Source organism: Drosophila hydei, unplaced genomic scaffold (genome assembly GCF_003285905.1).
Source record: "Drosophila hydei strain 15085-1641.00,03,60 unplaced genomic scaffold, DhydRS2 tig00000383-arrow-arrow-pilon, whole genome shotgun sequence".
NCBI lineage: Eukaryota > Metazoa > Arthropoda > Insecta > Diptera > Drosophilidae > Drosophila > Drosophila hydei.
The window spans coordinates 192,167-216,566 of NW_022045721.1; the positions used below are offsets into that span (position 1 = coordinate 192,167).

Sequence of the window (24,400 nt, forward strand, 5' to 3'; positions counted from 1 at the left end):
TCTGTTACATACAGTTGCACAAAACCATTATACCCTGATTTACCATTTTCAACAGTATAAAAACACTTCTAAGCGGAACATGCTCGAAATACAATTATAACCTAAATATTACGCTGAAGTAGTTTGTGAAAAAGCCTCAACCAAACTTATATGAATATGAACAATTATTCTATACGTTTATGTTAAATCAAAATTTTCAAATTGCAAAACGATATTGACAAATTAACCACAACTCAGCTCAATGATTCATTAGACAGGTGTTGGGACAAGAAAATAGTTAATTATTTATTTGAGTTTCTCAAATAGTAATGCAATCGCAACAGAAATTTTATAATATAGTTAGAGATATAGATAGTTTGATTAGTAATGCGATGATTCTCTGGGCGTCTTCAGCTCCTGCTCCTTGGGCTGTGCCACATCGATTGGCGGTAAAATCGCCGGCAGCAATAAAAACTCGTTAAACAGAAAGTCAGCGTCCATGGACTGCGTTTTGGCGTGATAACCACGCATAGTACCTAGTTTAGGTGGTTCAATAAAGCGCTCCTTAACAATTAAAGCACCTGGATGTGGTGCCGCCATTGTCACCGAGGAAGTTGGCGTTGATTTGCTGCAGCTAGCGTCCAATCCCAGCGAACAGCAAACGGATAGTGCATTAGGCAACCGGTTATAATTGGCCGGGCCAGCTCTATAACAGGCAGTTGTAGTTATTTTCTGTTGTCCTCTTAAGAGTGTGCCATCACGTTGATGCTGCGGGGAGCCGTAAATTAGGGAAGCAGCGATGGAACCGACAGCACCGCTGCTTTTCAAATTAATGCAGCTTTGTGTATGCGAAACATTCGCATAATCATCCTTGGTATTGACCAGCGGCACACGCTTTAATGTGTTACTCTCAAACGGGAAATTCGAATTGGACGTGGACTGCGTTAAATTTTCAAACTTACGTAATCGCGCATCCTGACGCAGCTGTTGTGCCGCTGCCGGCAGGTTGATGGACGCATGCAATACACTAGCCTCCACACTGGTGGAAACGCCTTCAAACAAATTAATTTGCTCCTGTACGCGAGGCGAAATCGAGTCTTGAGCACGTCGTACGCTTAACCAATTGTGGTCAGATGATGCCTGGGTAACGTGAACGGGCATTGAAAAGCAATACATAGGATCATCCATGGCCACATCCGGTGGTGCAACAGCATGCGTCGGACAGCAGTAGCACATCTCCAATTTGGGTTCTAAATCAACAGGCAACGAAGGCATCTTTGTTACCGACAGTGTTGTTTCCTCATCATCCTCAAAACCCTAAAAGTACAGAGAAGAAAGAAGTCACGGTCTAAACGCTGTCAGTTCCAACGCTTTAGAAGATATGGTTTTCTCCAATTTGACACGCCCCCATATCCCATATGTCCACTATCTTAAGTCAACACGAGTATATATTATAAATTTGATGTCTTTTGTACTAGTAGTGTACAGCACCTATATACTCTTAAATTTTATGAATGAGCATACAAATTAAGAGTGCTGTAGAGTGCCCCACTGGGAGATATCCGGAACCTGCGAAAGTTTCTGTTTGAATCATTCTGTCCTGCATACATGTACATAAATTACTTTCTTATTTAAATTTGCAGATCAAATTATGATATAAGAATGTGACTATCACAGACTCTGACTCACATCCACGGAAAGTGTCATGGAACCTTTGTTAGCCACCATACTCAAGTCCATTTCGTTATCAATGCCAAAGCAAACAGGAGTTAAGCAGGCGCTGTTCAGTTCTGTATCATCGTAGACTGCATCATAGATGCCGGCTATGGTGCTGGTTAGCGGGAGTGTGTCTTGCTTCATGGGCTCAAAGCAGCGCTGCACATTTGGCTCATGCAAAAGAATATCCAAATTTCTTAAAATATTATAAAAGCATAAAAATTAGATATATGTATAAGTTTAAAAGAGAGCATCACACACACCTCTTGATCTGATCCGTATCTTCTTGCTCTCTGTTCTTTTGCCGGACTGAAGTCAACTTCTTTTCCTGTGGTCGTTGTTCCCAAACTTGTTTGCAATTCGTTGGTGTGGTTTGTTCAATTGTTTAAGTTGTTAGTTTTTTAAGTAAAGAGTGTTAAGACAAGGAAGGGTGAAAACAACTGCAAGAGATTGCACGCATAAGTCGGAGACGCTCAGTGCGTAGGAGAGCAAACTTTTAAAACTTTCACTTTCATAATGCTTTCACACATCAGAGCAAACGATAAAGAAAAGTATACGAGCAGAGAAATAGAGAGAGAGAGAGAGAGAGAGAGAGAGAGAGAGAGAGAGAGAGAGAGAGAGAGAGAGTAACAGTGCCAGTGAAGCGTGCAATAATACAAAGTTTAAGCAAAGGATGAACAAGGATGAACAATCCAATCTTTATTTTTCCATGTAGCTCTCAATTTAATAAATTACAATTACTGAAATAGTTTGCAAATTAAAAACTGGCAAAATCAAATTGTTATTCTACAGTCATATACAAATAGTTTTGGGTTACACCGCAGCAGGATTATATTTAAGATATCTACGATTAAATATCTGTTGATAAAGCAGTCAAACCATACTCAACGAACAATCATGCAATGGTTTATTCCACTGGAAGATAAAATAAACAAGTAAAAACAAAACAAAAAAAGAAAAGAAAAAAATCAGAAACAAATTAACACTTTTATCATTACAATCAGAAAAGACTTCCAACTTATAGATACTTCGAAATGCGAAATAATTGTAGGTATGAAAAATGTGTAAGTATAAATACAGCATGAAACTGAAACGCATTGCTTAAAATATTAACGAGAATCCTTTAAGCATGCTCATCATTGATTCAAACAGCGATATCAGTTGCGCCAACTAGTTCGTGATTTACGCTTACAAAACTTACGCTGTTTTGCTTCCGGTAATATATGCTTCATGACCACATCGTTGGCATCTTCGAAATCCGACGACTGTGATTGTGTTTGATCCTCATTTGGATCGCTAATGTTAGACTGGTCGCATTTTCCGGGAATTTCAACGGTCTGACCTCTCACTTTTAATTTTGTCGTGGACACGATAGCATCTCTTGGGTCTATCATTGAAGAGAAGGCTGCCATGGAGTCCGATGGCATAGATGCCGACACATGCTGACCAATATCAGGGGTTAAAAGCGATGCTGAATTACTGCCGGCACCTTCCTCGGGGATGCGTGGCGGTGACCCTGTTGGCGTCTTAAAGATTTGTGCCAAGACCATATCCTGCAGGAAGCTGTCCAACTTACGAAGCGATAGAGCATTATGCAGTGTCTCCAGGGGCCGAATCGGTGGTACATCTCCAAATCCTAAATGCATGGCACATATGTAAACCAATTAAACATTTCATACTTTCGGTTTTATATGCAATGTAGTATTTGAAGAGTGAACAGGAGGAATGGAGTCAAACGAATATATCATATATATACATATACATATATATATGTATATATTATATCTCAGAGAAAAAGTGTACCTGTGTGTTTATATGTGCATTATGATAATGAAATCTCTATACGAATTAATTAATTATAAAATTCACATTGAATAGTTTTTGTACAATTTATTCGCTGTTTTACTTTACAATGTGCTTAATATGATGACTCCACCATTAACTAAAAAAAATGATCGTTTATCTAATCTCTTCTTATATCTAAATATATGCACTCAAGCCTGAGACTAATTGTTTTCTAATGGATTGTATATAATTAAAAAAAGAATACAACGCTTTAATCATGACTCTCTTCGGTCCACTTTAACAGAACAGGAAAATTAGACTTTCAATTACAGATCTATAGTACAATCAGATGTACTATTTTTTAAACGAAATAAAATATTTTTGCCTTGCTTTTTATTTTGTTAGAATTTAAATAACATGATTTGGAACAAAGATCTATAGTACATTTTATGGGTGTGTGGGCGTATATTAATGGGTGTGTATGTGTCTTCGTATACTCACCGGATGATGATACCGGTATCATATCGCGCAGATTTGGCGCAGATGAGCTGCCGCTTATAACTGCCGTACTGAAAAGGCTATTCGCGCTGGCTGCCATCTTTTTGCTAAAACCACCGAAACCCAACATTTTCATATAGGACATCTGGCCGGCAATACTGTGTCTTTGGCGACGCGACGATGTAGACGAATTGGCCGATGATACCGATGCCGATACCGAGACCGTAGCGTTGGTATCTGTGACGATTGTATTGGTACAACAAGACGGGGGCATTGTTGTGATGTTGTTTATTGTAGTTGTGTACGTCACGATTGCGGTTGTGTGGATGTTTGTGTTTGTGGTGTTGTGTGGTTGTTGTAGTGCGTCAATTGAGAGGGAATCGATTGGTTTCAATTGATTAGTAATGGATTGATAAGAAGACATTGTTGTATTATTAGGTAAACTGATTGTTGTAATGGTTGTTGTTGCTGTTGTTATCACTACTGCTGCTGCAGTCATTTGTCTGTTTGTTGTCGCTGTCATGGCCGTATTTGCTGTTGTTACTGTAACTGCTACTGTTATCAGCACGATGGGTATATTATAAGATAGCTGCGGCTCAATAACTGTCTGACTGACTGTGTGCGTGGCAATGGGCGTGACATGTTCTGCAATGGGTGCAAATGAACTGACAAAACTATTCCCAGTTGGTTCATGCGCAAAACTAAATTGAAATGGATTATCGGGCAAGACCGGTGCCAACAATACGGAAAGCTGACCACATGAATGGCTTGTAGCCTTCCTCTGACCCCGTTCCAATTGGCGATGGTGCGTCTCCATATCCATACACAGACGCAGCGTGGAGGCTGTGGGTGAGTTAGTGCCATGGTCGGCTACCGGCCGCAAGCTACCATCACTAATGAGGCTCTGCTGAAATACGCTGCTTAGCAGCACCGCAGGTGCCGACCTTGATAGCTGAAAATCATCCGCCGCAGCAGAAGTCGTGGGTTGTCTATAGTTGCTGCTTGTGCTACTGCTGATGCAGGCAGCCAAAGTCTTAGCTATAGCCAGCTGCATCAGACTCTTAGCATGTGCATGCGGCTGCGCTGCGGTCAGCGAATTAAAATTATTGCTATAATTGCAATTGCAGCTCAGTGGCCTCTCGTTTGTTGCCAGTGGTGAAATTTGCGGCAAGTTCAGACCTTCAAATTCGGACTCCTCGCCACTAACCATGCGACGCATGCTTAGTAAATTGTGACGCTTGTGCGTTCGATTGTTTCCAGAATTCATGTTCACACACTGCGGTGTGCCCGGCGTCAATGAAAAATCTATGTCCGATAGCGGCAATTCATTAGTCGAGCAGTCGATTTTAAAAAACGACAATCTGTCTGTTACGCGTAATTGTTTGACACTACGATTGCTACTGCTGCCGCTAGCCACGCCCGCACTCATGCCGACACGTGCACTGACAATCTCATGAAAGGTTGCTGCAAGAAATTAGTAGCGCACAGAGTGGGGCAATAGAGGAAACATAGAAATTTTGTTTTGTTCGATATTTGTTTAAGGAAACGCGCGTTCGTGGGTATGGTTATGTATATATATATATATATATATATATATATATATATATATATATATATATATATATATATATATATATATGCGTGTGTGTGCGTATGTGTATATACGTATGTGTGTTCGTGTATTTGGTCGTAGAATATATATAAACATAAAACTAATTAGCCGAAATAATCAAATTAGAATTAGAACAAGAGGAATGCAATCTATTCGGCATGCCGAAAACAAAAAACACCTGCAAGCATGTATATATATTTTAATATGTAACATACATGTATGTATTTATTTATTTTCTCTTAATATAAAAATCTGTAATTTAACCATGTGTTAAGTAAGAGCGTTGATGATAGTATTATTCTACTTGGCAATAAACAAACAAGAGAGCTCTATTCGGCAGTACCCCACTAGAAGCCTCGTCCAATCTACCTTTTCAAATATACTCCATAGCTAGCATATAGCATACATTTATAAATATTTTTCAATTCTCACTAAAAAAAATAATAAAACCATTAGGACACCAAGACTCAAATCAAAATCACCTTGGCAACGCGCTCAGGTTGAACTCAAAAGTCCTCGGTCACACGAAATGAATGTATGGCAAAAATGCATACGCCTTCGCTGCTTGCCACGTGCTTTACCAATTGGCCAAGCGTTTTTTTAATAAATTAAGTGTTCCATAATGGATTTAAATAAAAATATTCAATATTTAAGAGTTCATGAAATATGCAAACTCTTTCACAAATTGGCTTTATTTGAAACTAAATTGTCATTTTAAAAATTTCGTTAATTTGGGGTCTGCTAGCTTGGCTACCTAACCGAGACTCTAGCTCCAAAATAGAGGTATAATTTAATTCCTGATATTCGAAAGTGTTTTCAACCGAGTACAATCGAAAATATATTAAAAAACGCAGATCGAACACAGTATCTCGTATTCGAGCTCTTCCAGCTAATGCTTTCTTTCTTTGTTTCTTATGATTTAAAGTATTTGAAATATTGTAAAAATAAAAATTGATTGGACAAACGTTGATTTGTTTTAGGATATTAGTATTGTATTTTTTACTTTTTAATGCTTTGCAGATGCCTTGCAAAATATAAATTGAAATGCATACGGAGCATCGACGGCGTAGAGCAACAGCAGCCGGCGATTGTTCAAAAATAAGTCCTATTAGTTGTGAGTTAATGTCGAGTTAGGCTTGGAGGCATAAATAAGAGTTAGTCTGTTTTGGATATTTGTGCACACAGCAAACGAACGAACGAACAATTAGTCAAGCACACAAACAAATAAGGAACAACGGCAACAACAACAGATAATATAGTACATTCATTGCTTAAGAATGTGGCAATTAAATGGAACCAACACATATATTCCCAACAATCAATACATACATATGTATATGGAAAAGGATTGACGGAAACAGATCAAGTAAGAGACAGACTGCGCGAGATAGCGAGACAGGCGCAACAAAACAGACACAGGCGAGTAATACTATAGGTATAACGAACTAGGTTATGAAAGACTAATATATACAGAGTCAGAGATTGTGAGAGGGATTAGCTTGTCTTTGACAAAAGCAAGAGGATAATATATATATACATATTTCTTCTGTCTTTGTCACAGCCATGCTCATATACAGAGGAAAATGGCGGGAGAAGGAGAGAGGTATCTACACTAACAGTTCCCACAAATCAACAACTGTTGGGCGCCAGGTAATGTTGTGCGCGTGTCATCATTTTCTGGTACTCAACCGTTCGATATATAAAAACGGTTAGATATTACAAGACGGGAAATACTTTTACGGGCTCTTGATAGGTTTGCTAAGTATGTCGCTAAGAGTGAATATTAATCAACTCAGATTGGCTGCATTGCCAAGTACACGGGATTCCGCGGCCAGATGCCTATTGATTTTCATTGATTCCCCCCAAAACAGCTGATATCTCCGTCTCTGGAGCTTAAACCCACCCTTCCCCCCACCCCACATACAAGTCGATTAAAAATAGTGATAGAGGAGTGTGTGAGAAAGAGAGAGAAAGAGAAATAAATAGAGAGAGAGCTCAAGTAATAACTGGAGTTAGAAACGATATTTTAGCCTTTATTATAATTTCTGCCTGAAATGTGTTTGATTTGTTTTTTTTTTTTCTTTAAAATTGACAATAGTTTTGCTTGTGTGGAAAAAATGATAATAAAATATATTGGGTTCAGTTTTCTTGATATCTGGTTTTTCATTGTGTGATGCTTTAAAAAATGTGTGATAGAATTAAACAGATACATTGAAATCATTGCCAAGTGTATTGACCGCAATAAAAACAGTAAAAACAATCAATGTCATAACATAAATATACAATAAAACAAGTAAGAAAGCTCTAGTCGAGGTGCCCGACTAGGAGATACCCTGATCCCAGTCCTTTGAGTTTTTTAATATTTTCCGTAGTTTGTATCGAGTATTAAAAAAAAAAAGAAAACAAATAAAAATCGACATTGCAAGACCAGGTTTCGAACCCAGATTATTTGCGCAACGTACACAAACTCTACCAACACCGCCACTTCATAACTAACAAAAAATAAAACAATAAAAAACGTCTCATATCCACTGGTCTCGAATCCGGACCGAGCTGCATACGAGCGGCGCCTCTACCAACGCAGCCACTGCCCTTCTTACGCGAGCTATTGCAAATTTGAACATAAGTAGCAGCTAATAACACAGCACAATTCAATCGCAATTTCAATTCTTGGAATAGAAAAGAATACACGCATTTGAATGTATGTGTGCACACGCATAGGAAAAATGCGTGCGCGTGGCGCTGCTGACATGTGCTTTTGCAAATTGGCCAAACGTTTTGTTTAATAACTTCTGTTTTACTTAATGGATTTTAATGAAATTTTCAGCATATGATCTACATATCCTATCCTATTGGCTTGGTTGAGATGCAAACCCCTTTACATGATGGCCCTAGTTCCAACTAAACTTAAATTCTAAGAATTTGGGGGAATTTGGAGCCGGCATCCAAAATCCAACAAAAATCAAAATTGCATAAAATATACATAAGACTAAATACAAAATTTGGAGGCTCTAGCTCTTAAGAGTTCGAGATATAATTTATTTACTGCATTTCAATAATGCTTTTATTCGATAACAATTAAATGCGAATAATTATCGAATATTTGAAACAAAATTGACCTGCGCGTGCTATACACGGACCTTTCAAGTCTCTAGCTCTTATAGCTGCTGAGATCCACGCGTACACACATACGGACAGACGGACAGACAGACAGACGGACAGGGCTCAATCGTCTCGGCTTGTCGTCCTGATCAAGAATATATATACTTTATGGGGTCTGCCACGCCTCCTTCTGCCTGTTACATACATTTGCACAAAACCATTATACCCTGATTTTCCATTTTCAATGGGATCAGGGTATAAAAATATAAAAAAATTATAATTCAATATTTTATGTCACTCGGTGCATTCAGAAAAGAGGCATGAGAATTCGTATGTGATATTGTAATACGGTAATACAAAATACTTATTTCTTATGGTTAGGCTCTTACAAAATGCGAGTTTATTAATAACTAAGTAGATTTTCATCAAATCAATTACTATAATCAGTATAATTAAGAGCGTTGCAGTCGGGTACTACCAACTGCAGAATAGTTTGCCACGCCCCTAATTGGACAATATATATATTTTATATATATATATAAAATATATATATTGTCCAATTATATATATAATTATATATATAATATATATATATTGTCCAATTAGGGGCGTGGCAAACCATTCTGCAGTTGGTAGTACATGAGATAAATAGCAAATCAATAGATTAATAATATATTCTATATATTATATATACATATGTTTTAGAATGAACGGGCGCCTAAGGGACACAGGCTATTAACATTGGAGTAACGAAACAAAGTTACATTGATTGACATTTTCTAAACACAACCAACTCCTGCTGGATTTTATGTTTCTTTTTGGAAAGGTTCTTTCTTTTTGTTATGGGCATTGTTTAAAAACCGAAAGGTTGTAAAACACGCGCACAATTGCCATGCAGAGGAGAACAACATATTAAACATATAATCAACACATTCATTTTTGAAAATTTTATCTAACCAACTGGTTAGAGGACAAATAACGTTGACAAATAGTCAGGTTAGTTGATATAGTCAATTGATTTTTGGTCAGTGCAATAACAACGCCAATTGAAAATTAATATAAAAAAAATATGAAATAAATAAAATTAATTTTAAAAAACGAAAAAATAAGATAATTAGAATGAAAAAAAAAAGGTAATACGAATATTGAAATAAGGATTGAAATTCAAGTGGAACAAAAAGCTGGCCAATTAGGCCAAATGGTAACTGAGCAATGAGGCAGTGGCCAGAAAGCAATTTATAGTTGATTGTATTGCAGACGGTACGGCTGCCCACATACATACCCGCCTCCTTGCCGCGATTGGCCGACGGCGATCCACGCTGCTCAAAGCTGCGCGAGCGCGGCTCGCAGTCTGGACTCACGGCTCGTATATCGGGACTAATGGGTCGCAGTTGCTGATGATGTTGCTGCTGCGAGGCAAGCTCTTCATTTAGGCGCTTGGCCAGGTCCATTGCCTCATGCCCGCTGACCGTGTGATGAGCGCCAATTGGAATGGGCTTCGACTTGCCCTGTTTGGAACGCAAATCCAGCCGATTAAACCCAAATGAATTAGCTGAGCTTCGTAACGGGCACTGAAATAGGAACAATCAATTGTTTTGTTTTTAATATTTAAGAAAATTCGTACACTGCGCTTTTTGCCCTGTTGTTCATCTCCAGAAACTGTATCATTTTCTTCCTCGATGCGTGATGGATTTGATTCCTCGTTCGACTGCACGCTCACATTACAGGAGTTGTCTCCATGGGAGTGTGGACGAAAGCCGGGACCCGGAGGCAAATTCTTTTGTACACAACAATTGACGCCCGGACTGAAGTGAAGCTCGACATGAAAGCGCTCCTCAGAGGTGGGATCTTTTGTCGGATCCTCATACAGCATTATAACAATTTGTGACATATAATTGAGCTCCGAGACCATAGATATATAATCCATAGCACGACGCCATTGTTCGTCCGTAACAACGTTCAGCAATCCGCCGTAGCGCAGCACCGTTAACAGGGAATGGACATGCGACTCACTGGTGAAATAGAGGCGAGTGCGCACGTGACGCTGCGGGCTAGCCACACCATGACTGTAATGGGGATTCAATCGATTCATGAACTCATCCTCAATCTCGTCAATGTTACGTTGCAGATCGCCTTTGATTTTGCGCAGCAACGGTGAGCAAATGCCTTGACCAATAGCCAATTTTTCTTGGGGAGTCAGTCCGTATTCCTGCGGTATAACAATGTCTGCCAGATTCTTAGCATAGATATATAGCTCCTCGGCCTGATCATATTGCAGTGTATGCTGATTATGCTGCAAGTCATACTTGATGCAATCGTAAATATCTGGAATTTTTGAAATATCGAATAGTTTTGATTTGGTGCTAAAGTCCTTCTCTATCTTCTCCCAGCGGCAGCGCATTAAGTCCCAGGTTTCTCCGTGATAAAGTATTGCATCCTTTGTCTTTGGATCGTCTTTCTTGATGCTGATTACGTGCAACAATTCGCGTATCAGCAAATGCACATGATGACAACAGTCCACCGGATTCTTCACAAAATCCAAAGCTTGTGTTATCGATTTGCTATTGCATGGATTAATCAACTCTCGATCCTCCTGCGTGAATTCCCGATCATTTTGCATTAGCTCATGCAATCGACCCTTGGCTCTACACCGAACATAAAATTAAGGGCTTACTGTTAGTATTTTTAACAGCTGTTGCTGCATATGTTCGTATCACTAATTAATTATCTAGTTCTGCATATCTAAATACAATATAATGTAATTGTTCAGTCATGAACATGATAGATTTAAGGAATGGAATACGCATGAGTCAGGGTATAAAAACCCAAGCTCAAAATAATTTAGATCTATACATGGTCTTCTGGATAATAAAATACTGAACAACATGACAATGTATTACAAGATCCCTCGATCCAATCTAAAAGGCTACGTTTTGTGATAAACGTAAAAGTTAAGTGATAAATTGTTTAAATAATTTTCTTTGGCTTACCAATTCAAGCTGTGAGTAGAAGCACAGCATGTTCAACCAGGCGATCAATACAAAAACACCTCCAACGGATCAAGGAACAAATTTACACAAAAATAAAACAAACAAAAACTCTGGAGTTGCTCAAAAAGCCATCAGAGATTTATGATAACATCCGCCAGAGCATCGCGAACAAGGATGCTTTATCAGACCTTGATAAATTAACGGAAGAATTTACTGCCAAAATCTAACGCTGATTCAAATTGGTGCCGTCGATCATCAATATTTTAAGGAAGAAATATATGATGGCATAACGGACAACATCAGGAGCAACGAAGAGTCTTTAACGAGATTCAAATTTGCTGACCACGTTATAGACACCGACCAAACAGCATCCATCCAACCAAAGACATCCAAGGCATAACACAGGCAGCAGGAAATATTTTCTCAAAGTAGCACGAGCCCAATGGATGTGATGATAGACCGTGTGGACAGAAGAGCTTTAAAAGTAAGAAAACACATGCAAGAAGTGTATGCCAACCTAGAGCTCAGCATCCAGGAAGAAATCCTTCACTATAAAGACAAGTTTATTTTCCTGTGGAACAAAGTCCAGTCAGCGCTTTCGGATTTAGAGGGAAAATTTTCTTTTGATATCGATGAGATCGATGAGCTGGAATGCAATGCCAGCATATTCACAAGAAAACTAAGCAGAAGAGTAAGTGACTTGCAAAATATAAAAGAAGACGTTCCAGAGCTACCGAAAGTGGATCTTCCTCACTTTAATGGAAGTCCCAAAGAGTGGCCAACGTTCTTCGAACTATTCTCCTTGGTGATTTAAAATAGGAAAGATATCAGCGACACAAGGAAGCTGAACTACCTGAAATCATGCCTCAAAGGCAAAGCCAAAATGGTCGTAGGCCATTTATTAATTGGCTAGTCTGCTAGCTATATCTGAGCGTGGGAACTAATAGGTAAGCGCTACGAAAATAAGCGCAAAGCGCACAAAGAACTGCTGAAGAACAATGATGAAGGCAGTATCCACAAGTTCTTGGACACAGCAACAGAATATATTTTTTCATTATCAAAGGAAAATTGTCAATTTGGTAATGAAGCTGACGTTCCATTCACTCAAACTCTGTTGCGTCGATTCTCTACGGAAGTCCTACAACTTTACGAGCAACATGTAAAAAAGGCTAGACAAATTCAGTAATTAGACAATGTGCTGGAGTTTATTGAGCAACTATATAACTCAATAGACTTAGTAGAAAAGACTGCCGTCCATACGTCAATGGAAGCAAAGATAACGAGCTACAAAATATGCCGTTTTTGTCAAACAATTTGCTTCACGAAGATGCAAATAATAAAGAGACCGTCAGCAGCAGTCCAAATGAAAACAAGTAAGAAAGCTCTAGTCGGGGTGCCCGACTAGGAGATACCCTGATCCCAGTCCTCTGAGTTTTTAAATATTTTCCGTAGTTTGTATCGAGTATTCAAATAAAAATCGACATTGCAAAACCAGGTTTCGAACCCGGATTATTTGCGCAACGTGCACCAACTCTACCAACACCGCCACTTCATAATTAAACAAGTAAGAAAGCTCTAGTCGGGGTGCCCGACTAGGAGATACCCTGATCCCAGTCCTCTGAGTTTTTAAATATTTTCCGTAGTTTGTATCGAGTATTCAAATAAAAATCGACATTGCGAGACCAGGATTCGAACCCAGATTATTTGCGCAACGTGCACAAACTCTACCAACACCGCCACTTCATAACTAAAAAAAAAAATAAAACAATAAAAAACATTTCATCTCCACTGGTCTCGAACCCGGACCAAACTGCATGCGAGCGGCGCCTCTACCAACGCAGCCACTGTCCTTCTTTCGCGGTCTGTTGCAAATTTGAACATAAGTAGCAGCTAATAATTCAGCACAATTCAATCGCAATTTCAATTCTTGAAATAGAAAAGAATACACGCATTTGAATGTATGTGTGCACACGCATAGGAAAAATGCGTGCGCGTGGCGCTGCTGACATGTGCTTTTACAAATTGGCCAAACGTTTTGTTTAATAACTTCTGTTTTACTTAATGGATTTTAATGAAATTTTCAGCATATGATCTACATATCCTATTGGCTTGGTTGAGATGCAAACGCCTTCACATAATGGCCCTAGTTCCAACTAAACTTAAATTTTAAGAATTTGGGGGAATTTGGAGCCGGTATCCAAAATCCAACAAAAATCAAAATTGCATAAAATATACATAAAACTTAATACAAAATTTGGAGGCTCTAGCTCTTAAGGCGTCCGAGATATAATTTATTAACTTCATTTCAATACAGTTTTTATTCGATAACAATTAAATGCGAATAGTTATCGAATATTTGAAACAAACTCGATACGCGCGTGCTATATACCGACCTACATAAAAAATTTCAAGTCTCTAGCTCGTATAGATGCTGAAATCCACGCGTTCACACATACGGACAGACGGACGGACAGGGCTCAATCGACTCGGCTTGTCGTCCTGATCAAGAATATATATACTTTATGGGGTCTACAACGCCTCCTTCAGCCTGTTACATACATTTGCACAAAACCAATATACCCCGATTTCCCATATTCATATTTGGCCCCCCGCAGAATGTTCAGACATGAACATACTAGATTTAAGGTAGGAAATACGCATGACTCAGGGTATAAGAACCCTAGCTTTAAAGAGTGAAGATCAATACATAACTGAACAACACCACAGTCAAGTGTATACATACTAATAATTCAATATATAATGAGAAATCAATAGATATTCAATCTCTCCCATATTTTCGTCTACTCCGGACTGCATCTATCTACATGTAATATATATATTTATGTTGTAATATATATATATTTATGTTTATTTATGTTTATGTATGTTTATATTTCAACAGAAAAAATTTTAACTTGTGAAATCTTTTGACAAAGAAAAATAGAGCATATTGCCTATATTTGCAACTGAACGGTAATTTCAATAATATTGTAAAATGTGGGGCAATACTTATAATATAACAAAAATCTACATTTTATAACATATACATTATGTGCAAAGTTTGAAGAATAGCTCCAAAGACGTGCGAAAGATAATTTACTTACTGAAGTAAAAGAATTATTTCTAAAATATTATAAAATAAAGGAGCTAAATTGTATGAATATTGCTAACTAAGAAATGTAATATGTAAATAACGAATTCTTATGTAAATTTTCTTTAATACAATATTTTTATAAATAAATTGCAAATAGAAAAGGTTTAATGTTTACTAAGCGTTAACATGATAATTAGGATGGGAATCTTGGGGTTTATTATTAATAAATAATAATTAATTATTTAATAAATAATAATTAATTATTTAATAAATAATAATGTATAGAAGGGAACTTAATATACCTTAAATAAATATCTGTTTATTGCTTTATTCGTATATCGACACTTTAATATTTTTTCTGAGCAATAGCTTAAAAATAAAGCATTCTTTGGTCATTCATTTTATACTTACAAGTTCTGGTACTTGCTCGAATCGCAGTCGTTATCCAGCAGTCCGTTTGTATTAGCGCTCTTTACCATTTGAACCAGAATTGGTGTCAGCTCGCCCTCCAGAGCCAGCAGACCCTTGGCAAAGGCAGCGGCGGTCATTTGGACGCGCCCTTCGTCCGATGCATAGATCTTAAGATCATGACGAAATGTTGAATGCAAGCTAAAAATATGAAATTTAGGAATCAGAATTTTAGGGTAAAAGCTCATTTTCAGCAAAAAGCTAGCATATACCGTAACAGACCCAAACCCTGTGTGCCCGAATAATCCGAGCGTCCTTGGCCGCCCGGATACATGCAACGGAATATGCGGCCCAGCTCCTCCGCCTGGATGCGACCCGCAGGCGTTAGTTCGCCGCCCCATTTGAGGATAAGGACCAGCGAAGGTTCAGCAGGTGTTTCGGCTGGAAAGGATAGGACTTAGTGTGTGGTTAGATTAGTTAACAAAAAAAATAAGTACATACCATCATCAGAGCTGGAGCCACGTGGTCGACCCTTCGGTTGATATTTCATCTGCACTTTACGATTAATGCCCGAGAAATGGCCATACATCTCAAGCACATTCTTCAGTTGCTCCAGCTTGCTCTCCTTCTCCTCGATCTCCGCATGGGCCTTTGTGTGTATTTCACTAAGCAAAAATCTAGCTATGTCCAATATCTCCTGCAGTTGCTTTGGTCTCTTAAGCTTCACATGGCCAAGTTTGTAACCATCATATTTTTCAAATATCTCAAAAAATCTGCAACATTGGAAATATTTAAATTAAGTAAATTAAACTTATGTCAAATGTAAATCTGAAGATAGGTTTGATTCTAAATCTAAAATTCCATTTTGTATTTATTTGTAATCTTTAATAAAATCTTTAATTAATTTAAAGAGTATACGATTCTATAAGCATCTATAAATATTTTAATTTTTTTTCTATTTTTCAAAGTATTGTAAGCCTTAAGTAATCTTAATTTTTGCAACTTTAAAATTTTAAAATGATATTTATCTTTTTTTTTTTTTTTTTTTTAACTTTTATAATGTTCATATTACATAGACTTATTCGAAAAATATCATTTGCTAAAAATAAATGAATTTCATTCAAATTAACTTACAATTAGAAGTGAAATTTAGATTTTTTAGAACTTTTGAAATATTTCTAAACGGCGTAATTCTGTGTTATTAGTAATTCTAAGTGTTCCGGAACATTTCAAAGCTCTCATAAGACTTTCATTTTGGACTTAACTTTTACTGTAGCTTTAGCGGGTTTTAATTGTTATATAAATTGATTTGCGACTAACATTTTTTAATTTAGCTTGCATTCAATGAAAAATTAATAACTTGAAGTAACTCACTTGGGATGTCGCACCTCGACTTTCATTTTCTGTTTGGGCGTGCGATCGCCATGCCGTATGACAGCCACCACGCAACGCAGCTCCATCATTTTACCAAAAGTGGTGGGCACAATGGGCGGATCGTCTAATTGAAATGGCACTGACCAGGGTATGTGAAGGGTTGGAGTCAGCTCACGTAGTATCATGTTGCCCAATATTTTGGCGCAATCATCGTAGTACTTATTGGAGTTCTTCACAAAACTAAATCCATTTACATCGCAGACATAGCTTTTGCCATTAGCGCGAAGCAGATCAAATCCACAAACAGTCTGCTTAAAAGCCAGGCACACCTTGCGCGAGATTAGCTTCTCCGAGTGATTGAGTATAACTGGATAGCGGATTTCTTTGCCCTCGCTATCGCGCTCCACTTTGCCATCAAGCGCTGGGCTTTTGCGCGCTTCTGCATGGGCATAGTCTGGGCCAACAGTGTAGACTTTCACGTCAGTGCCTGAAAAGTACACTAAGTTGTAAAGGTAATGCTGGATTCAGTGCGTTCGACTGGCGGCCACTTGTTTTCTTAAGGATTTCAGCAATGAGAGCAGCGAGCAGCGATCGGCGAACGGGCGAGACGCAAAACAAATGAGGAATGATGAAATGTTTTGCCTTTTATACTCGTCCACAATTTAAAATAGGTATAATCATTCACACTTATTTTGTTATATCGAATAAGTGTATAACTTTAAACCAATTTTTCAATTGTAAACGAGCGAGCGTACATGCGGGGTATTTGTTGGGGCGAAGCTTAGCTTGACAAACGTGAAGTCATTTACTATATTACAATATTCGTGACATTTGAACATTTCTATATATATTATTTAATTTTGGAAAATCTATAGAGCAATATATGTGTATAGCCGATGCTGGACTAGATTAACCGAAATTCAGCATCGGCCTGCACATGCTGGTTGGAAGCAACAGCTTTTACATCAGTAGACGTATTCGGAAATTAGGGATGTGAAGAAATTGGGACTAGGAGCACAGAGAGCAAGTTGGCATACCATCGGTGGGCATGAAGTCCTCGTAGATGAAGGAGCCAGTTTTGCGTACACGCGATTCCGGCGAATAAACACTACTTCGGCTGCCGATTTTACGAAATAAACGCTGACTGCCACCGCCAGCAGATGTTGGATAGTAGATATATATATTATGGTCTTCGGCAGAAACAGGTTTCTCAACGAATGGCTTATTGAACGTAATGCCATTGACCTCCACATGATCCTCGGATTCAATAAGTTCATGATCTGCAAATTGAGACCAATGTAAAATACAAATACTGTTGAGATGGGTTGCCTCTGACTTACGCTTCGGATCGGGCGAATCTCGATCGAGCACAGCATAACGCGGAATCTCAATACACTCCTTTTCTAGTATAGCATAGACCCGCCGTCTGTCCTGTATATCATACTGCATATGCAAATTGTTGAGCACAAATGGATTACGTAGCTGAGCATACTCGATGGCCTTCTCCAGCGGAAAGCCCTTGGAGTGAAACGACACAAGACAATCGCATATGGGCCAATTCTGTACGGGCTCCCTCAATATCACATTTTCCTCAAAAGTAACCAGCTTGATGAACTCAAATTCGCCGAGTCGTGTCAATATCTCCTTCATTGGCTTCGATTGTGTCTTTTTGGCCATTGCACAGATGCCAACAACAACTTGTTTACTGTTACTGGAGGAAGTGCTCGTATCTGAGTCCATGCCGTCATTGCTGTCCCCAAAATCCGTGTCTCCCTGTAGAAATAAAAGGACATGTTTTTTAAATAAAGAAAGTAATTGGACTAATATAAGCAATACTAAAAAAATAAATTCAACATTTTAAATTCAATTTCCAACATCGTTAATTCAGTTCTTTTTGCATTTGTGCTGTCTGAAACTCATGTTCTTCCTGATGATGATGGTGATATGATAAGGGAATATAAGCAGTTAGTATAATATAATATAGCTAGCTATACACATACTTATATATGAATACTATATTTAAATAACTTCAAATTTTTGCTCACTAGCATACTACGATACTATTCCACGTAGCTATAAATATTTATTACGACAGTTTCTCAGAAATATATCTAGAGGCGGCAATCAAGCTAACTGGATAAACAAAACATGTGGACGAAAGCCTATTAATCACAAGGTTTGTTAACTGGTATATAGTAAAAGAGATTATATAGAAGTATTATATAAATATAATAGCTTGGATTATATAAATTCAACTTAATAATAGCCATTTTTATTATTATTTTTAAATACAAAATATTGCATTTAAGATATTTTTATATAGTCAGTACAATAAAATAAAAAAAAATTGGGAATCTTTAATAGAATACTTTTGGAAAAGAAAAAATTAAACTTATTCCACTTTTTTCCTTTTAACTTAAATTTATGTCTATTTATTATTTATTAACCACGGGTATGCACGGCAGTAACAGGCAAAAGGAGGCCTGCCAGGCCCCATAAAGTATATATATTCATGATCAGCATAATGATCTAGTCCACAAAAGGACTTGAAGTTTGAAATTTATACTTGTGAATACCCCACGCAGTACGAGCTTATTTGTTTATTTGTTAGATAACTCATGTCATTTCCTTATTATTGGTAAGAATCGATAATTTGGCTTTTTATTAACCGTACTACGTAAGTCATGGAGGCTTTAGATTTACTGCGTTGGTCTCTGTAACAAATACAGAGATTCTGTTCAAACACCACCGTCTTCCTAAATTCGAAAATACGCATTTCAAACAAGAAAGCTCTAGTCGGGGTGTTCGACTAGGGGATACCCTTATCAGAATCCTATCTGCGCTATCCTATCCTTTCAAGCATTAAAAAAAAATTAAAACCGATATTATGACACCAAGACTTCAGCATATAGTAAATATGAAAACTCATACATAGTAGCATATCTAAACTTAAATTTAATGAAATTTAGAGCCGGTATACAAAATATAACAAACTTAAAATAAGTGTAAAAAATTTACCTAAAATATACCCATATTAATCGATAACAATAAAACGGGAACAGTTATCGATTATTTAAATATTGATATGCGCGTGCTACACACAGACCTTCCGTCTCTAGCTTTTATATATGTACATATGAACACATACTGACAGACGAACGCACTGACAGACGGTTATGGCTCAATTGACACGTCTTGTCGTCCTGACCTTCTGCGTATTACATACATTTTAAGAAAACCATTATACCCTGATTCCTATACATACCAAAAGCAGAAAGAAATTCCAATCAGAGAAAATGTTCAACAACTTAGTTTCCATCGTAAAGCCCATACTGCGCAGTAAGCAAAGCGTGCGTGCATGTGTTATTTGTCATGTTTTATATAAAAGAAGCGCAGACTGGGTAAAAACCGATAAGCGCTATAAACGACTCGATTAGCGGTACCTACGTTGAGGCATTGTTCACAGTAGCACAAATCGTTGCTGTCATCATCGTTGTCGCTGCTACTTCGATAATAGCAATCCGTGTAGTCGTTTACATTGAATTGCCCATACTCGTCATCGTCACCCTCATCCTCCGCAAAAATCTTATCTTCCTTTACCCCTGCGCCCAATTCCAGTAGTCGCTGCTGAGCGCCGTCCGTTATGGCGCGCCGCTGTCGCTGCCGACTGCGCCAGCGCGACCGAAGCTGACGTTGACGTCGCGTATACGTATGCGTATCCAAGCTATGCCTGCGTTCCATGTTAACTGCCAGCTGAACTATATTGGCTGTGTCAGCAACCAACGTCGCGTCGTTACGGTCGACAGCAGCAAAGAAGCTGCTGCCTCCAATTTTTTTTGTGACGCTGATGACGTGTCCGCAACTTTTTGAGGACTGCTGGCCCTTAAACAAGGTCCACTCCATTCAAATCGTCAAATAACTACGCACCAAATAATGTATTGCTTTTGACTTTTACAGCGCATCCGTTGTTTTAGTTATTTATTATTATACCCTAATTATCCCATTGAAAATGGGAAATCAGGATACAATGGTTTTGTACAAATATATGTAACAGGCTGAAGGAGGCGTGGCAGACCCCATAAAGTATATATATTCTTGATCAGGACGACAAGCCAAGTCAATTGAGCCCTGTCAGTCTGTCCGTATGTGTGAATGCGTCGATCTCAGCATCTATAAGAGCTTGATGAAAATTTTTTGTAGGTCCGTGTAAAGTACACCTATAACTATTTCCATTTAATTGCTTTCGAATAAAAACTTGATCGAAATGCAGTAAATACATAATACATATCTCGTACGTCTTAAGAACTAGAGCCTCAATATTTTTGTCAGTAGTTTTATGTACACTTGCCAGAAAAACTATGCGTACAGGCCCAATGAGCGACTTTGATAGAGAATAAATGTGATAAATAATAGTATATGTATCAATATCATATTTTTTAATGGAAAACACTTTAATAACACACATTTATCAACAATTTTTTTTTTATAATATTAAACAGTTTTTTTATATTTAAAATAAGAAAAAAACAACGAAAATTCACTTAGAAAAAGTATGCGTTCAAACTAACAACCCATTGTTCTTAATCGTCGTGTGAAGCTTTTAGTACCGTTAAACAGCATATTACGGTAAAGAAAGTATTAAAGGATGTCAATCACGTGTTGGTTTGCAAATTTTGTCATTAAGTTGGTAGATTTCGTCATGGGCAGAAAAACAAAAGAGATTGATCCCGATCTGAGGAAACTCATCGTAAAATTAGTCAATAACTTTAATTTGACTGGCTCAGTTAAGTCAAAGCCACGCTCTAGAAGGCCCTCAAAGCTGACCAAGAGAGAGAAGGGGGACGTGCTGAAGACGGTGCTGCTAAACCCTGGATTAAATGCAGCAAAGATTAATCAGGAAGTTAAACAGAAGTACAAGAAAGAGCTTCACGAAGACAGCATAAGAAAATTTTGAAAGAAAAATGAATTAAATGCCCATGTTGCTCGAAGAAAGCCGCTCATCTCTGAGCCAAATAAAATCAAGCGGCTGGATTTCGCCAGAAAATACTTGGAAGTCAGTCCAGACTATTGGAACCAAGTAATTTTTAGTAATGAGAGCAAATTCTGTATATTGGGAATCAAGGGGAGAAAGCTTGTGTGGCGAAAGAGGAGCACAGCGTTCGATGTCCAAAATCTAGCTCTAACCGTTAAGCACGGCGGAGGTGGCGTAATGGTGTGGGGGTGTACGGCAGCAATTGGAGTGGGCAATTTGGTTTTTATTGAGTCCACAATGAACCATATGGATTACCTCCATATATTGAAAACCAATTTGCACCAAAGCGCCAGACAATTGGGTCTTGGGGAGGACCTTTTTTTCCAACAGGACAATGACCCCAAACACACAGCCCACAATGTCAAGCTCTGGTTGCTCTACAATACTAGACACCAGCTTCATTCGCCTCCCCAGTCACGGGACCTTAATCTCATAGAGCATTTATGGGATTTTTTGGAGCGCAGGATCAGAGAGCGAATAATTACATCAAAGGACATGCTCAAATCGGTTCTGATGGAGGAATGGCTAAAAATTCCGGTTGATTTCACCCGGAAATTGGTGGCATCGATGCCAAAACGGTTGGAAGAGACCAAGAAGCGATAGGGGTATCCAATCTCATATAAATTTAGCAAATTCTCATTGAAAAAAGTTATTTTTCTTTTGTTTTTTAGTTTGTACGCATACTTTTTCTAAGTGAATTTTCGTTGTTTTTTTCTTATTTTAAATATAAAAAAACTGTTTAATATTATAAAAAAAAAATTGTTGATAAATGTGTGTTATTAAATTGTTTTACATTAAAAAATATAATATTGATAAATATACTATTATTTATCATATTTATTCTCTATCAAAGTCGCTCATTAGGCTTGTACGCATAGTTTTTCTGGCATCTGTATATTTTATACAATTTTGATTTTTATTGGATTTTGGATACCGACTCCAAATTTCCCAAAATTCTTAAAATTTTAGTTTACTTGGAAATTGGGCCACTATGTGAAGGCGTTTGCATCTCAACCAAGCCAATAGAATATTTAGATCATATGCTGAAAATTTCATTAAAATCCATTAAGTAAAACAGAAGTTATTAAACAAAACGTTTGGCCAATGTACAAAAGCACATGTCAGCAGCGCCACGCGCACGCATTTTTCCCATGCGTGTGCACACATACTTTCAAAAGCGTGTATTCTTTTCTATTCCAAGAATCGAAATTGCGATTGAATTGTGCTGAATTATTAGCTGCTACTTATGTTCAAATTTGACACTGATCATCAAATCAATGCAGTGGCTGCGTTGGTAGAGGCGGCGCTCGAATGCAGCTCGGTCCGGGGTTCGAGACTAGTGGAGATGAAACATTTTTTATTGTTTTATTTTTTTTTTTTTAATTATGAAGTGACGGTGTTGGTAGAGTTGGAGCACGTTGCGCAAATAATCCGGGTTCGAAACCTGGTCTCGCAATGTCGATTTTTATTTTTTTCTTTTTTTTTTTTTTTGAATACTTGATACAAACTACGGAAAATTTAAAAAAACTCAGAGGACTGGGATCAGGGTATCTCCTAGTCGGGCACCCCGACTAGAGCTTTCTTACTTGTTTAATTATGAAGTGGCGGTGTTGGTAGAGTTAATGCGCATTGCGTAAAAATTGTAGTTTCGAATCTTGGTGTCGTAATGTTGATTTTTCTCACTTGTATTTATTTAATATAACCCAAAAAATTTTAAATATTACAGTTTACATTTAAAAAATGGCATTCATTTGAATTAGTTTTGCATCTAAAGCCAACAATTGAATTTTTTCAGTGTGCAGAGTTTCTTGACAAACTGTATATTTTATACAACCTTTCTAATTTGTTACCGGCTCCAAATTTAACAATTATTTTAGTTTTAGTTAAATTTCAAACACAGCCAATTTGTTAATGACTGCATTTTTACTGAACATAAATTTTTAATAAAATATGTAGATTATACGCTAAAAATTAAATTGAAATCTCTTTAGTAACACAGAAGTTATTAAAGAACACGTTTGTTCAAGCGTTCGCATTTTACCTACACATGTGAAAACATACTTATATGCTTATATAGCGAAAAATATTAAACGTAGTGGGTAAAAGCGTAAAAAATTTAATGAATAACTGCGCGAGCTCTGAGCAAAACACTGAATAAACAGCGAGCATTGGACCACGAGAGACCACCAAGTAGAGAGCGTAAAAAAATGTAAGACAAATATTAAACGATAATTAGAAAAAATATGCACATATTCATTCATATACATACATACAGTGGTTCACAGCTTATTTCAACCAGCACCTTAAAAAGTTTGTTGGGCTATAAAATCTAAACTATTGGGAGTATCCCGAAAATTTAAATGCAGGTTGTTAGTGTGATGTTTAAACTAATATAAAATCAATTAATTTATTTTTAAATTTTTTTTTCAATATTTAATAATGTTTAAAAACTAAAAAATGAGACGAAAACAGTTCCACAGCTTATTTCAACCACTTATGAAATAACATTATATAACACTAAAATAACATAAAATAATAAAAAATTAATACTTAGTGTGACCACCCTTTTGGTTAACTATTATTTTAAGTCTTTTTGGGATAGATTCCACCAACTTTTTGGTGACTTCTGGAGTAATTTTTTCCCATTCCTCAACCAATGCAGCTTTTAGGTCCGATTTGTTGGATATATTGTGTTTGCGAATGTTTTTTTCCAAAATCGACCACAAATTCTCGATTACATTTAAATCTGGTGACTGGGCTGGTGGTTTCATAACGTGCGGACATTTCCAGATCAGCCAAGTCTGGACAAT

General features: G+C 37.4%; 1 protein-coding gene across 4 annotated transcripts in view; it reads right to left on the reverse strand.

The window, feature by feature from the left end:
• Nucleotides 1–265: 265 nt before the first annotated feature.
• LOC111597433 (inositol hexakisphosphate and diphosphoinositol-pentakisphosphate kinase) overlaps nucleotides 266–24,400 on the reverse strand; it is a 28,891-nt gene continuing 4,756 nt past the window's right edge. The window contains exons 2-14 of one of the 4 annotated variants that reach the window (XM_030224193.1): nucleotides 17,899–18,331; nucleotides 17,596–17,838; nucleotides 16,559–17,057; nucleotides 15,686–15,957; nucleotides 15,457–15,625; nucleotides 15,188–15,385; nucleotides 10,317–11,337; nucleotides 9,975–10,263; nucleotides 3,982–4,215; nucleotides 2,897–3,331; nucleotides 1,959–2,043; nucleotides 1,669–1,891; nucleotides 266–1,296 (exon numbers count right to left, since the gene is read on the reverse strand). In XM_030224193.1, coding sequence (XP_030080053.1) covers nucleotides 361–1,296; nucleotides 1,669–1,891; nucleotides 1,959–2,043; nucleotides 2,897–3,331; nucleotides 3,982–4,215; nucleotides 9,975–10,263; nucleotides 10,317–11,337; nucleotides 15,188–15,385; nucleotides 15,457–15,625; nucleotides 15,686–15,957; nucleotides 16,559–17,057; nucleotides 17,596–17,838; nucleotides 17,899–18,331 — 5,037 coding nt within the window. In that variant the 3' untranslated portion in view covers nucleotides 266–360. Of the gene's footprint in view, nucleotides 1,297–1,668; nucleotides 1,892–1,958; nucleotides 2,044–2,896; nucleotides 3,332–3,981; nucleotides 5,443–9,974; nucleotides 10,264–10,316; nucleotides 11,338–15,187; nucleotides 15,386–15,456; nucleotides 15,641–15,685; nucleotides 15,958–16,558; nucleotides 17,058–17,595; nucleotides 17,839–17,898; nucleotides 18,332–24,400 lie in introns of all 4 variants that reach the window. The other 3 variants (XM_030224192.1, XM_030224191.1, XM_030224194.1) reach the window with 3 other exon arrangements.